The sequence below is a fragment of the Enhydra lutris genome, unplaced genomic scaffold (assembly GCF_002288905.1).
Source record: "Enhydra lutris kenyoni isolate GAN:26980312 unplaced genomic scaffold, ASM228890v2 scaffoldscaffold27, whole genome shotgun sequence".
NCBI lineage: Eukaryota > Metazoa > Chordata > Mammalia > Carnivora > Mustelidae > Enhydra > Enhydra lutris.
The window spans coordinates 12,898,029-12,911,875 of NW_019154111.1; the positions used below are offsets into that span (position 1 = coordinate 12,898,029).

The 13,847-nt window shown below is 39.5% G+C and overlaps 1 protein-coding gene across 7 annotated transcripts in view; it reads right to left on the reverse strand.

Moving 5' to 3' along the window:
* The window catches only part of LOC111151940 (nuclear respiratory factor 1), a 146,533-nt gene that overhangs the window by 52,407 nt on the left and 80,279 nt on the right, over positions 1–13,847 (reverse strand). For all 7 annotated transcript variants that reach the window (XM_022510178.1, XM_022510176.1, XM_022510173.1 and 4 more), the window contains one exon: positions 11,649–11,789. In XM_022510178.1, coding sequence (XP_022365886.1) covers positions 11,649–11,789 — 141 coding nt within the window. The remainder of the gene's footprint in view (positions 1–11,648; positions 11,790–13,847) is intronic.

A 13,847-nucleotide genomic window follows, 5' to 3' on the forward strand; every position in this document is an offset into this window, starting at 1 on the left:
TAAGCCGCTGCCTTCGGCTCAGGTCATGATCTCAGGGTCCTGGGATCAAGTCCCGCATTGGGCTCTCTGCTCAGCAGGAAGCCTGCTTCCCCCCCCACCCCCCCCGCCTACTTGTGATCTCTCTTTGTCAAATAAATAAACAAAATCTTTAAAAAAAAAAATCTCATTTTTAAAAAGCAGTTCCCTAGTATCCATGATATGGATTTTCCGATTCTTTAACCATTCTCCTGCTGATAAGCATTTAGGTTTGTATTACAGTGCTTGTAAAAATGTTTCTTTGTGCACAGGTGTGGGTTTCTAGCAGGGAAGTGAAATTGCTGGTTAGGAAGCATATGCATTTAATTTTTTTTTTAAGTAGGCTCCATGCCTAATGTGGAAACCAACTCAGAGCTTAAACTCACAACCCTGAGATCAAGAGGGGGATGCTTAACTTACTGAACCACCCAGATGCCTTTGCATTTAACATTTTAACAGACATGGCCAAATTGTCCTCCGAAAAGTGCCAACACCACTCCCATTAACAACACGCACAATACCCATAGTTTCCAAACCCTCCCTCAAATTTTATCACCCAGCTTTCTTATTTCGATTCATTGAATGTGGGGGAAATGGTAATTATTTTAATTTTCATTACATGAAATTGAGAATCTTTTTATACATTTATTGATTTCTTTTTCTTTTGTGAATTGTTCAGAATGCTTTACTTATTTTTCTAATTATCTCTTTTTTATTAATCTGAAGGAAGTATTAATCTGTTCTGGATATTACTACACTTTGCCATATAATCTGCAAATATTTTCCTCTAGTTTAGTTGTATCCTGCATATAGAATTTATATGCCTATTCCCTTCTATTAGTATTCCAAAACATGCCATTATTCTTTTACTCTACTCAAAATATGCTTATGTTCTACTTAAGAATTCACTACTTTTGTTACCAATAATTTTGTTAGTCTCTTAATCTCATCCTGCCTACCTAGTATATACAAAATGTCATCGTATACATAAACATTTTTTGATAACTTAGATGGTAGGAAAGGCCTACTTTGCATATAGATTTTGCCATTACAGTAGGGAGAAGCAGTTTGGAACTGTTACGTACAACAGTGGTTCTCAAAGTTGGCTGCACACTGGAATCACCTGGAGAGTTTAAACACTATACGTGCCTGGATCTCAGCCCCAGAGATTCTGTTTTAATTGGTCTGGAGTATGGCCTGGGCACTAGAATTTTAAGTTCTCCAGGTGATTTTACTATGTGGTCAAGTTTGAAGACCACTCTATTAATATTTTTTTGTCATAAAATATACATAGCATAAAATTTATCCCTTTAATATGTACAATTCAGTGGCACTAAGTGTATTCACAATGCTGTACAACCATCGCTCCAACTTCCAGAATTTATTCATCATCATCCCAAACGGAAACTCCGTATGCATTAAGCAGTAACTCCCCATTTCTACTCTTCCCCTGGCCGTGGTAAATTCTACTTTCTGTCTCTATGAATTTGCCCATTCTAGATACGTCATAGAAGTGGAATCACACACAATATCTGTCTTTTAATGTTTCTACGCTTTGGGTAGAAGAGGCCGGACCTATGCTTTTTCAAAACAATACTCAAAAAACCTACATTGACAGCAGACTAATATTTTCTAAGTAAAACATGTCAAGCCGTGTGGATAACTTCTTCCTAATGAAGCAATCACTGTGCTGAATGTTTCTGAAGGTTTTTCTTGAAAACTGGTGAGGAATTACTATCCTATTGCATCATCACCCCAAGGGAATATTAAAGCAACAAAGACTGCCCCAGTGAGAGTAAGAGGAGGACAGTAAGTTCAGGTGAGGAAAGGGAAGAGACAAAGGGAAAAGTAGCAGATTTTTTAAAAGTATAATTACTAGAGAATATTTATATTAGTTTTAGGTGCACAACATACTGGTTTGACAATTCTAAATATTACTCAGTACTCACCAAGTAAGTGTAGTCACCATCTGTTACCATACAATGTTATTACATTATTGACTATATTCCCTATTTTTAAAAAAATTTTATTTATTTATTTGACAGAGAGAGCGCACAAGCACAAGTAAGGGGAGCGGCAGGCAGAGCGAGAGGGAGAAGCAGGCTCCCTATGCAGGGCTCGATCCCAGGACCCTGGGATCAAGGCAGATGCTTAACCATTGAGCCATCCCGGTCCCCCTATATTCCCTATTGTTTCACCTCCATGACTTATTTTATAACTAGAAGTTTGTACCTCTAAATCCCCTTTATCTATTTTGCCCATCCCCCCACTCACCTCCCCTGTGGCAACAACCAATTTGTTCTCTGTATTTAAGAGTCTGTTTTGGGGCGCCTGGGTGGCTCAGTGGGTTAAAGCCTCTGCCTTCAGCTCAGGTCATGATCCCAGGGTCCTGGGATCGAGCCCCACATCGGGCTCTCTGCTCAGCAGGAAGCCTGCTTCCTCCTTTCTCTGACTGCCTCTCTGCCTACTTGTAATCTCTGTCAAATAAATAAATAAAATCTTTAAAAAAAAAAAAGTCTGTTTTGTTTTTTAGATTCCACATAAAAGTGAAATCATATAGTATTTGTCTTTCTCAGGCTGACTTATTTCATTAGCATAACACCCTGTAGGTGCATCCGTGTTATCACAAAAGGCAAGCTCTCATTCTTTTTAATGGCCGAGTAATATTCCATAGTGTATATACCACCTCTTCCTTATCCATTCATCTGTGGATGGATACTTAGGTTGCTTCCATATCCTGACTATTGTAAATAATGTTGCAATAAACACAGGGGTGCATATACCTTTCTGAATTAGTGTTTTTGTTTTCTTTGGGTAAATGCCTAGTAGTGGAATTTTTGGATCACATGGTATTTATATATCTTTTTAAATTTTTTTAAAAAACTTTAAGTTTTTTTATTTAAGTAATCTCTATACCCCACGTGGGGCTTGAACTCATGACCCAGAGATCAAGGGATGCATGCTCTTCTGACTGAACCAGCCAGGTGCCAACTAATTTTTTTTTTTTTTTTTTTTTAAGAGAGACAGAGAGAGTACAAGCGGTGTGGGGAGGGGCAGAGGAAGAGGGAGAGAGAGAATCTTAAGTAGGCTCCACACGCAGCATAGAACCCAATCTCACGATCCTGAGATCATGACCTGAACTGAAACCAAGAGCTGTTTGTGTAACCAAATGCAACACCCAGGTGCCCCAGAGTCCCAGTATTTTTAACTTTTAGAGAAACCTCCATTGTTTTCCACAGTGGCTGCACCAATGTACATTTCCACCAACAGTGCGTAAGTGTTCCATTTTCTCTACATCACCAGCAAACTTATTTCCTGTCTTTTGGACACCAGCCATTTTGATTGGTGTGAGGTGATATCTTATTGTGGTTTTGATTTCTTCCCTGATAATGAGTGGTGTTGAGCATCTCTTCATGTGTCTATTGGCCATCTGTATGTCTTTTTTGGAAAAATGTCTATTCAGGTTTTCTGCCCATTTTTAAAAACTGGATTGTTGGGGGTTTTTGGTATTGATTTGCATAACTTCTTCATATATTTTGGATATTAACCCTTTAACAGATATATCATCCGTAAATATTTTCTCATATTCAGTAGGCTGCCTTTTGGTTTTTTTGACCATTTCCTTTGCTGTGCAAAATATATTTATTCTGCCACAGTCCCAATAGTTTATTTTTGCTTTGTTTTCCTTGCCTGAAAAGACATACCCATAAATATGTTGTGAAGGCAATATCCAAGAGATCACTGCCTATGTTTTCTTCTAATAGTTTTATGGTTTCAGTTCTCACATTTAGGTCTTTAATCCATTTTGAGTTTTATTTTTATGTATGGTGAAAGTAAGTGGTCAGGTTTCATTCTTTTGGCATGTAGCTATCCAGTTGTCCCAACACCAAGTGTCTTTTCCCCATTGAATATTCTTGCTTCTATGGTCACAGATTAATTGACCATTAATAGGGTTATTTCTGGGCTCTTTATTCTGTTCTATTGATCTCTGTCTATTTTTTTTTGTCGTTACCATACTGTTTTCATTACTATAGCTTTATGGTATATTTTGAAATCTGGAATTTCAAATTTCAGCTTTGTTCTTCTCTCTAAAGACTGCTCTGGCTATTTTGGGTCTTTTGTGATTCCATACAAGTTTTAGGATTATTTGTTCTAATTCTGTCAAAAATGCTATTGGAATTTTGATAGGGGTTGCACTGATCTATAGATTGTTTTGGGTAGTATGGACATTTTAATGATATTAGTTAATTATTTAATTAATTTTTACATTTTATGTAGGCTCCACATCCAATGTGGGCTTGAACTCACGATCCTGTGATTAAGAGTTGCATGCTCTACCAACTGAGCCAGCCAGGCACCCCTTAATGATATTAATTCTTCTAATCCATGAGCATAGAATGTCTTTCCATTAGTTTGTGTTGTCTTCAATTTCTTTCATCAATGTCTTACAGTTTTCAGAAGATAGGTCTTTCACCTCCCTGGTTAAGTTTATTCTGAAGTATTTTATTCTTTTTGGTGCAATTGTAAATGGAATTGTTTTCTTCATTTCTCTTTCTTCTACTTTGTTATTAGTGTATAGACTATAATAATTTCTGTATATTAATTTTGTTTACTGGAACTTTACTGAATTTATTTATCAGTTCTAATAGTTTTTCGGTGGTGTATTTAGGGTTTCCATATAGTACCATGTCATCTGCAAATAGTGACAGTTTTACTTCTTCCTTACCAACTGGATGCCTTTTATTTCTTTTTCTTGTCTGATTACTGTGGCTAAGACTTCCAGTACTAAGCTGAATAAAAGTGGTGAGAGTAGACATCCTTGTCTTGTTCTTGATCTTAGAGGAAAAGCTTTTTCACCACTGAGTATATGATGTTAGCTGTGGACTTTTCATATACAGCCTTTATTATGTTGAGGTATGCTCTCTCTAAAAGCAATCTGTTGTAGTTTTTATCATGAACAGATGTTGTATTATGTCAAATACTTTCTCTGCATTTCATGAGATAATCATATGGTTTTTAACCTTCCTCTTTTTAATGTGATGTATCACATTGATTTATTTGTGAATATTGAAGCACTCTTGCATTCCTGGAATAAATCTCATTTGATCATGGTGAAGAATTTTTTCTTAAATGTATTGTTGAATTCAGTTTGCTAATATTTTGTTGAGGATTTTTACACCTTTGTGCATCAGAGATATTGGCCTGTAGTTTTCCTTTTTGTAGTGCCTTTTCCTGGTTTTGATATCATGGTAATGCTGGCCTCACAGAATGAATTTGAAAATTTCTCTTCCTCCTTTTTTTTGGAATAGTTTGAGAACAAATTTTTAAAGTTTAAAGAACTCTTCTTTAAAAGTTTGGTAGAATTCACCTACGAAGCCATTCGGTCCTAGATTTTTGTTTGTTGGGAGTTTTTTGTTTGTTTGGTTTTTGTTTTACTTGTTAATTATTTTTATTTTTTAAAGATTTTACTTATTTGACAGTGAGAGTACAAGCAGGGGGAGCAGCAGAGAAAGAGAGAGAAGCAGGCTCCCTGATGAGCAGGGAGCCTGATGCAGGACTTGATCCCAGGACCCTGGGACCATGACCGGAGCCGAAAGCAGACACTTAACCAACCTAGCCACCCAGGCTCCCCTGTTAATTATTTTTAAAAGTATGTATATGTATGTATGTATGTATGCATTTATTTATTTATTTAAGTAATCTCCACACCCAGCTCAAACTCAGGACCCTGAGGGTAAGAGTCACACACTCTTTTGACTGAGCCAGCCAGGTGCCTTGAAATATATATTTTTTTAAACAATTCAGTTTCATTACTAGTAATGGAAATGTTCAGATTTTCTATTTCTTGCTGATCCAGTTTTGGAAGAGTGTATGTTTCTACAAATTTACCCATTTCTTCTAGGTTGTCCAATTTACTGGCATATAATTTTTCATAATACTTTCTATTTCTATGGTGTCAGGTGTTACTTCTCTTAATTTCTGATTTTATCCCTTTATCATTATGTAGTGCCCTTCTTTGTCTCAAAAAGGACTGCATTTCAACTGGGAATCCTGTATTGTTCTTTCCAGAGATGTTTCTTCTATAATTATAATTTTTGCCTGGATCTCTTCTAAGACAAATTCCAAGAAGATTTACAACTTCCCAAGAACAAGAGAATCCTACTGGACTCAAGTGTGGTAAAGCGCAGAACTGACTGCTCACTAGCAAAATCATAATCATTGCTTAAAGGCTTTAAGCAACGATGTAATTCCTAAATTCAAAGTGCAGTCTGGGAATTAGCAACAGCACCAACATCATCTTGGAGCTTGCTAGAAGGCAGAACCTCAGGTCCCACTCAAGACCAACTGAGTCACAGTCTGAATTTAAATGACAAGACTCTCAGGTAATTCTTTTGAACACTGAAGTTTGAGAAGCACAAGTTAGCCCATTTTCTGGTTTCCGGTCTGAAGTATCCTACAAAATTTTGCTAACCTGGCTTTCAAAATCTCTGAAAAAGAAAAGGCATCATTGTTTCATTGCAAATGAATCCTGGGGCTGCAGAATCTACAACAAAATAATGATTTCTTCTGCTAAGTCTTATGTTAACCTCCTTCAACTCTTATGCCAGGAGACAGGCAGATATGGGACAGTTCTAGCCACTATTCTTAAAGGTACCTAGAAATGCAAGTTTTCATTTTAGCACTAAAAATACTACAGAGCTATGTATTTTTTACCACACACACACACACACACACACACACACACAACTTCATCAGGATCAAGATATATTTATAACAGTTTCTGTTTCTAAGTAAATGTTTATGTAAACATTCTATTACTTACATAGTATGATATGTGTACCAAAACCAAAAGTTAATAAAAAACAACAAAAACTACAGAGCTGCTTCCTAAAAGAACAAGAGCATTTAGTTCACACAGAACTTAAGATATTCTATCATATGTAATTTCAATTTGTATAAGAGATAATTGTGATAGTTGTTAGAGCAAGTCAAGAAATTCCTTTAAGGGGCGCCCGTGTGGCTCAGTCATTAAGTGCCTGCCTTTGGCTTAGGTCATGATCCCAGGGTCCTGGGATCGAGCCCCACATCGGGCTCCCTGCTCAGCAGAGAGCCTGCTTCTCCCTCTCCCACTGCCCGTGCATGTGTTCCCTCTCTTGCTGTCTCTCTGTCAAATAAATAAAATCTTTAAAAAAAAATTCCTTTAAAACAGTAAATGTTTAGCATAGGTTAGCTGAAATACTCAATTTGAGTAATGATCACAATACAGTTCTAAAGAAAAAGAGAGAAAGCACTGGCAGTAAGGACTCTACCCTTTAATACCATTTCTGTTTGTCACTAACTTGTTTCATAAATTGCTTCCTCTCTTTATGCCTCAGTTTTTCAGTATATTGTCACCTGTATTGTCCCACTTCATTGCTGAGTCAAATAAAAATTCCAGGTTCACTAACTTTCTGTAAGTGAAAAATGGGTGAGAAATGATATGTTCAGGTTACTCAAAAGTTAATATAGGTAATATAAACAGTATTAATAATTGGCAATACTATCTTTGTGTGGCGCCTTCATTTTCAAAGCACTTTCCCATATAATACCTCATTTTTTCTTCCTCTGATTCCATAAAGTAGGAGGGCATATAGTATTCTCATTTTCAGAAGATAAAACTGGGAGCCAGGGCTGTATGTGGTAGGACTGGGGACCAGAGACTAGACCTTCCAACTGTAAAAAACCAGACTAATTCTCAAATTTATAAAGAATTAAAATAATGGAACACATAACATTAGAACAGTATCGAATACAATTTACTCTTTGGACGACTGAAAACTCATCTTAGGATTGTGCAGAGAATTATGTTTGTGAGTTAGGATCATCAGTATAAACATTCGTTATTTCCACTGCATTCAGTGCAGATAAGATGTCGCATAGAGCTGTCTGGTTAACCAAAGCCCAGATCTGTTACAGCGCACTTCTACCATTCTGGAATTTTAGCACTTCAAGGAAGTCATGAATCCCCCATATGGTCCGAATTCTAGAATTGGTGTCCAATTAAATTTACTTAGTCCTTCATGGCTACTGACCGCATGTGAGTTCTGCTTCCTTGATTATGAAAGAGGAATGATATATACACTCTGGAGAGCAAGGATTAAATGAGATACCCCTGTAAATAACTTAGTAGTGTGCCTTCCAAAATAATCGTAGCTATAGAAGAGAAAAATAAGAGAAATAAAAAGAGATGTTGACATTTTTACCCAACATAAAGTTCAACACACTTATACTGAAAAAAATTCAAGTTTAGGGACATCTGGGTGGCTCAGTGGGTTAAAGCCTTTGCCTTCAGCTCAGGTCATGATCCCAGGGTCCTGGGATCGAGCCTCGCTTCAGGATCCCTGCTTAGCGGGGAGCCTGCTTCCCCCTCTCTCTCTGCCTACCTCTCTGCCTGCTTGTGATCTCTGTCTGTCAAATAAATAAAAATCTTAAAAAAAAAATTCAAGTTTAATATAAATAAAATATTTTTTGTGTTTCTATGGTTATAAAAGTAATTCATGCTTATTAGACAAAGAAAATAAAAATCACCCATAATGCCACCATGCACAGATAATCACTGTTAATATTAAGGTATGATAGTAAATAGGTTTATATTTTCTCTGAAGTTTTACACACATGAAACATACACACACACGCAAGTTTTGTGTGCATGTTTTAAACAAATGAAATTGATTAATTATGTATCCCCTGGAAAAAAAAAAAAATCTAACCCTCTCCCAAAGAACCACAATACAAAGCATTAAACAAAGTACTAAATAAAGCACTTGAATTAGAGTACATAAGAAATGTTATTTTTACAAGCAGTTAAAAACTACCAGAACTCTGTCCCACTACAATAGAGAACAAGTCAGCATTTTTGGTATCCAATATTTCACTGAATAGTAAATTTCTGGTCTCTTTTGGGAGCTGCTCATCTTCTCATGTAAATTCTAAACATCACCACTATAATTTTTTTTTTTTTTTAAGATTTTATTTATTTATTTGACAGAGAGATCACAAGCAGGCAGAGAGGCAGGCAGAGAGAGAGGAGGAAGCAGGCTCCCCTAGAGAGCAGAGAGCCCGATGCGGGGCTCGATCCCAGGACTCTGAGATCATGACCTGAGCCGAAGGCAGCGGCTTAACCCACTGAGCCACCCAGGCGCCCCTCACCACTATAATTTATTCAAGCACTTTGTTCTCAGATTTTCCTATTGTAAACAAGGCCATGGACATACATCCTTGCTTACCTGGAGGGCGTGACATACACAAGGTTAAATTTTGATATGCACAGGAAAGAGCACAACACCTCACATGCCTAACAGAGTAGTCTTAATCAGAAGCTTAGTTAACCTTATAGATACCTTGTATCTGAGGCACTGAGTAGATTCTGTACATCAATCAGGTAAAAAAAAATTCTCCTTATTTTCTTTAATTAGAACAGTCTTAAGGACAGAATAATAGGTATGAAGTGACTGGAAAAAAGTTAGGCTAATGCTTTCCTTTCTGAACCATTATTTAGATATTCTTCAAGTGTTCACAGAAAGATCCATGAATCCAATAAGCAAAACATCCCAATGTAGCTTTACAAACTACTGTATCGCTTTAGGCCAAGCGGTGGGTTCAGACTCAGCAGGAAAAAAGTGCCATCTCCTGATTAGCAGCGTGCATGTCTGCGGCCAGGGGACACGCACTCGGGAGATTTCCAATCCAGACACCTACCACGCTGGATGCGTTCTACTCTGACTCTTAGGTCAGAGACAGATACTGGACAGATACTGTTATTTAGAATTGAGAGGTTCTTCAGGTGCCGGGAGCCGCAGTGGATGGCAGTCAAGAACAAAACTCTCTAGAGCCCTGCTCTCAAATTCTAGCTGAAGAGATCGCAGATAAGTATACATGTTAATGAAGAAGATGATTTCAGGTAGTAATTGGTGTTTCCGAGACAGTAAAATAGGGGATGTGCTGGACAGTGACTCAGTAGCAAGGAGAAGCTCCATTAGATGGGATAATTGAGAAAGGCTTGTCTCATGAGGTGACGTCTGAGCCAGACTTTGAACAGGGTAAGGTTAAGCATGTAATGATCTGGGAGAACAACATTTCAGGCAGAGGAAACTGCCAATCTTAAAGAATGGGCTTGAAGTGTTTGACAAAAAGAGGGCCAGGGCGGCCAGAGCACAGTGACTGAGCAGGAGACTGAACAAGGGAGCTGGAAGAGGCTGGATTCTCAGGTTAAACATGGCCTCAGAGGCCCCAGCAGTCTGAATTTGACTCTAGGTATGGTGGAAAGCCATTAAAGGACTTAAATAAGACAGTGATATGAGCTGATCTAAGTTTTGGAAAAAACCTCTGGTGGTTCCATGAAGTACAGACTTCAGCAGGGCAAGAGTGGCAAGAAGGAGAGCAACAGAATCGATCAGGTGAAATAGTCTCTACGTGAGAGATACTTGGCTTGGGCGAGGGCGGTGACAGGAACTGAGAAGAATGGTCAGATCCAGGGCCCATCTCAGAGCTGAACTGACATGACGTGCTAATGACTCATGTGGGAGTGAGGGCAAAACAGGGAAACAGAGGGGTGCTCCTATGCCGGCACCTGAGCGACCAGATGGACGTGGTGCTGGTCACTGATACGGGGACTGTAGAGGGAGTGGAATAGGGCAATCAAAGGTTCTGTGTCTGGGGCATGCTGGGCACTGGATGTCTAGAGTGAGCTCTATAAGCTGGGCTGTAAACAGGATACAGAGGGGACATACATAAAGCCCGCAGGACAGATGAGACCACTTGGAAAGAAACTAAAGAAACAGACATGCCAATCCTGATCACTGAGAACAGGAGGAAGAGCCGGCAGAAAAGCTGAGAGTGAGGCAGGAGGACATTCAGGAGAGTGTGGGGGCAGAAAGAGAGAGCAGGAAGTGTTTAAAGGAGGGAATAATCAACTGTGTTAAGTGCTGCTGGAAGACTGAATCAGATAAGAAAACCCACAACTGGGTTTAGCAAGAGAGGAATACATTAATAAAGAAATAAGGTAGGAAAATATGTTATAAAAAGGGCATATGATCTTGCCTAAGCTATCACTTTCAAAGCTGAGATACTCAAAATGGACAATCTCAGCAAAACTCCTGAGCAATGCTGATTTATCAGGCTAAGTGCATCTTGACTTCCCTCGTCAAAGCAAGAGAAGAGAAGCAATGACTCAGAAGGGTATCCTGAGTTTTCCATTCTTATTCCCCAGAGAGGGGAACCTTCCTTGGCGACAGCACAGTGGTATTCAGAATTTGGAAAGAGGAACAACTTAACCCGAAAGACTAACAGTTTACCTGCCCTGCTTGGCGGTGGTTCATCAAAGTGCTGACAGTCACCTGTCCAAGCAAACCAATTCCGAGCTATGAGTTTCTTTATCGAACCCAAGGGCCCAAGTGAAAGGAAAGAACTGCCAACCACGGAGGAGAGCATTCTTCTGAGGCTACATTCTCTACCCCAAGGCTGCTACCCTGCCAGACGCTATCAGAACCCAGCCTGTATCTCTCTCTCTTGCTGGTATCACCAAGCATAAAACTGAGAAGGCCCGCCCACACCCAGGCGACTTGTCTTTCTGTCTCCTCCTTCCCGCCCCTTACCTGGGTCATTTTGTCCACAGAGACCGGAATTCCATCGATGGTGAGAGGTGGCAGCTCGGAGTTAACCTCCTGTGGCGCGGGGGCGTGTTCTGCCAGGGCGGACTCCAGGTCTTCCAGGATCATGCTCTTGTACTTCCGCACCTGCAGGGAATTAAGGGCAGCAGTAAACAAGATGCCCAACAACCAGGGAGGGTTGGTGCCAAGCAACCTGAGAGGGGGTGGGGCTGCCTCCCTCAGCCACGGCGGAGCCCTAAGAGCAAACACTTCTACAACTAGCAGGCAAAAATACCCGCTGGCCCCAAAGACATCACACTGTACAGAACTAAAGTGAATAGATGATGAAATTACAGGTAATAACAGTAGAAAGGAGCCAGGCAGAAAAGTTTTACAGAAATACTGCTTCTTGGTTAAAATCATATTTTTTCATTCAACGCCAACCCCATTACCTGTTCCAGATCTGATAGGAATGGCGTTCTTTATTCTGCATTTCCCAGGCCATTTGATAAAACCTAGCTGTGACAGTTCACTCCCAAAATCACTTTCAAGATCACCAGGGACTTATGTCTCTAAAACTCTAAGCAGCCTATCTGAAACTGCCACTACTTTCCTGCAAGGTCAGACTACCCAACAGGTGACTCAAGTGCTCGAGAGGCCGAGCTGAAAGGCATTGGGGGGAAAAACAAGCCATCTATACTGTAGCTGGGAGTCAAAGGTACCACTGTCAGCAAGGCCCAGGGCCAGAGAGAACCCCCAGTCAAGCCCTCCTCCTTTCTGGTCCTCTCTGGTGACAGAGGTAGCCTTCGAATCCATGAAGTCTCTGTAGCTCTGACATGCTCAGGTCTGAACCAGGAATCATTGTTCTGACTCCTTTCTTTCCACTACTAGTGAAAGGTCTCTCCAAAGACAGAACTTAACAGCAGCACATTTGTACATGCACACACTCCTCCTTGATGAGCAGAAATGGTAGGCAGACATGGGATCCTACAGCCACTAATAACGGGTTCATTCACTTATAAGAATACACAGGGGATAAGGACACCTTAGGGGATAACAAAGCAGCCATGAAATTGTGGAAATATAACAAGATGGGATAGGAAATTAACCTGCTTTCAGGGCTCAAGCCATTATCTTAGAAAAAAGGGAAGAGAAAATGAGGTATCCAAAAATTACGACAATATTAAGTCCTGGGTTTTCTGCTCCAGACTGGACTCTCAATCAGGACAAACTTTCTTAGAAGTATCTCATTATGAGGATTAAAAAGGAACGGTTCCCATAATCCATCTCAACCGTGTGGAAAAATGAAAATTACTGTTGCCTACAAAGTACAACTTTTGCAGTTAGAGAACCTTCCAAATAGGTAAACAATGAAGGGGATGACAGAAGAACAGTACAAACATGTTTAATCATTATCATCCTAGAGATTCAGTTTTAGCCTGGTTTCTAACACAAAAGAAAATTTCAGAAATCATTGCCAATATATTTACTGTAACATAAGCAGCTAGGGCTGCCATGCCAACTTTAAGGACTTTTATTTTCTGCTTTCTAGGTTTCTGTATCCTATGTAGAGTTTTTATGCTACCAGCCCAGATGTGGTCTTTGAACTTCAATGTATCAGGTTAAACCATTATATCAGTATGTAGGCCTGTAGTAAGAGTGAATGATAATAGTATAAAAATAAATTTCACCGTGCTAGAAATACCTGGCAAAGACAGGAAAGCATACTATTACATTAGCCAGTTTCAAACAATTTTTGGCCATTTTTATGGATCAGTAAAATTCTAGGAATTTGTATCCAGGCATTTTGCTGAACTTATCAGTGCTACCTAATTCCTTAAAAAATATCTTGAGTTTAAAAAAAAAAAATTGGGACGCCTGGGTGGCTCAGTTGGTTAAGCAGCTGCCTTCGGCTCAGGTCATGATCCCAGCGTCCTGGGATCGAGTCCCGTGTCGGGCTCCTTGCTCGGCGGGGAGCCTGCTTCTCCCTCTGCCTCTGCCTGCCACTCTGTCTGCCTGTGCTTGCTCCTCTCTCCCTCTGACAAATAAATAAACAAAATCTTTAAAAAAAAAAAAAAAAATTGCTAGTAGAGCATTTCTCCAAGTAATTTACAACAAAATAACTTCAGCTGTGACCACAGTGTTTTTAAGGTTGCTCAGCAAACTTCCCCAGAATGATCAAGCTAGTGTTTCAATTCGTTCTGA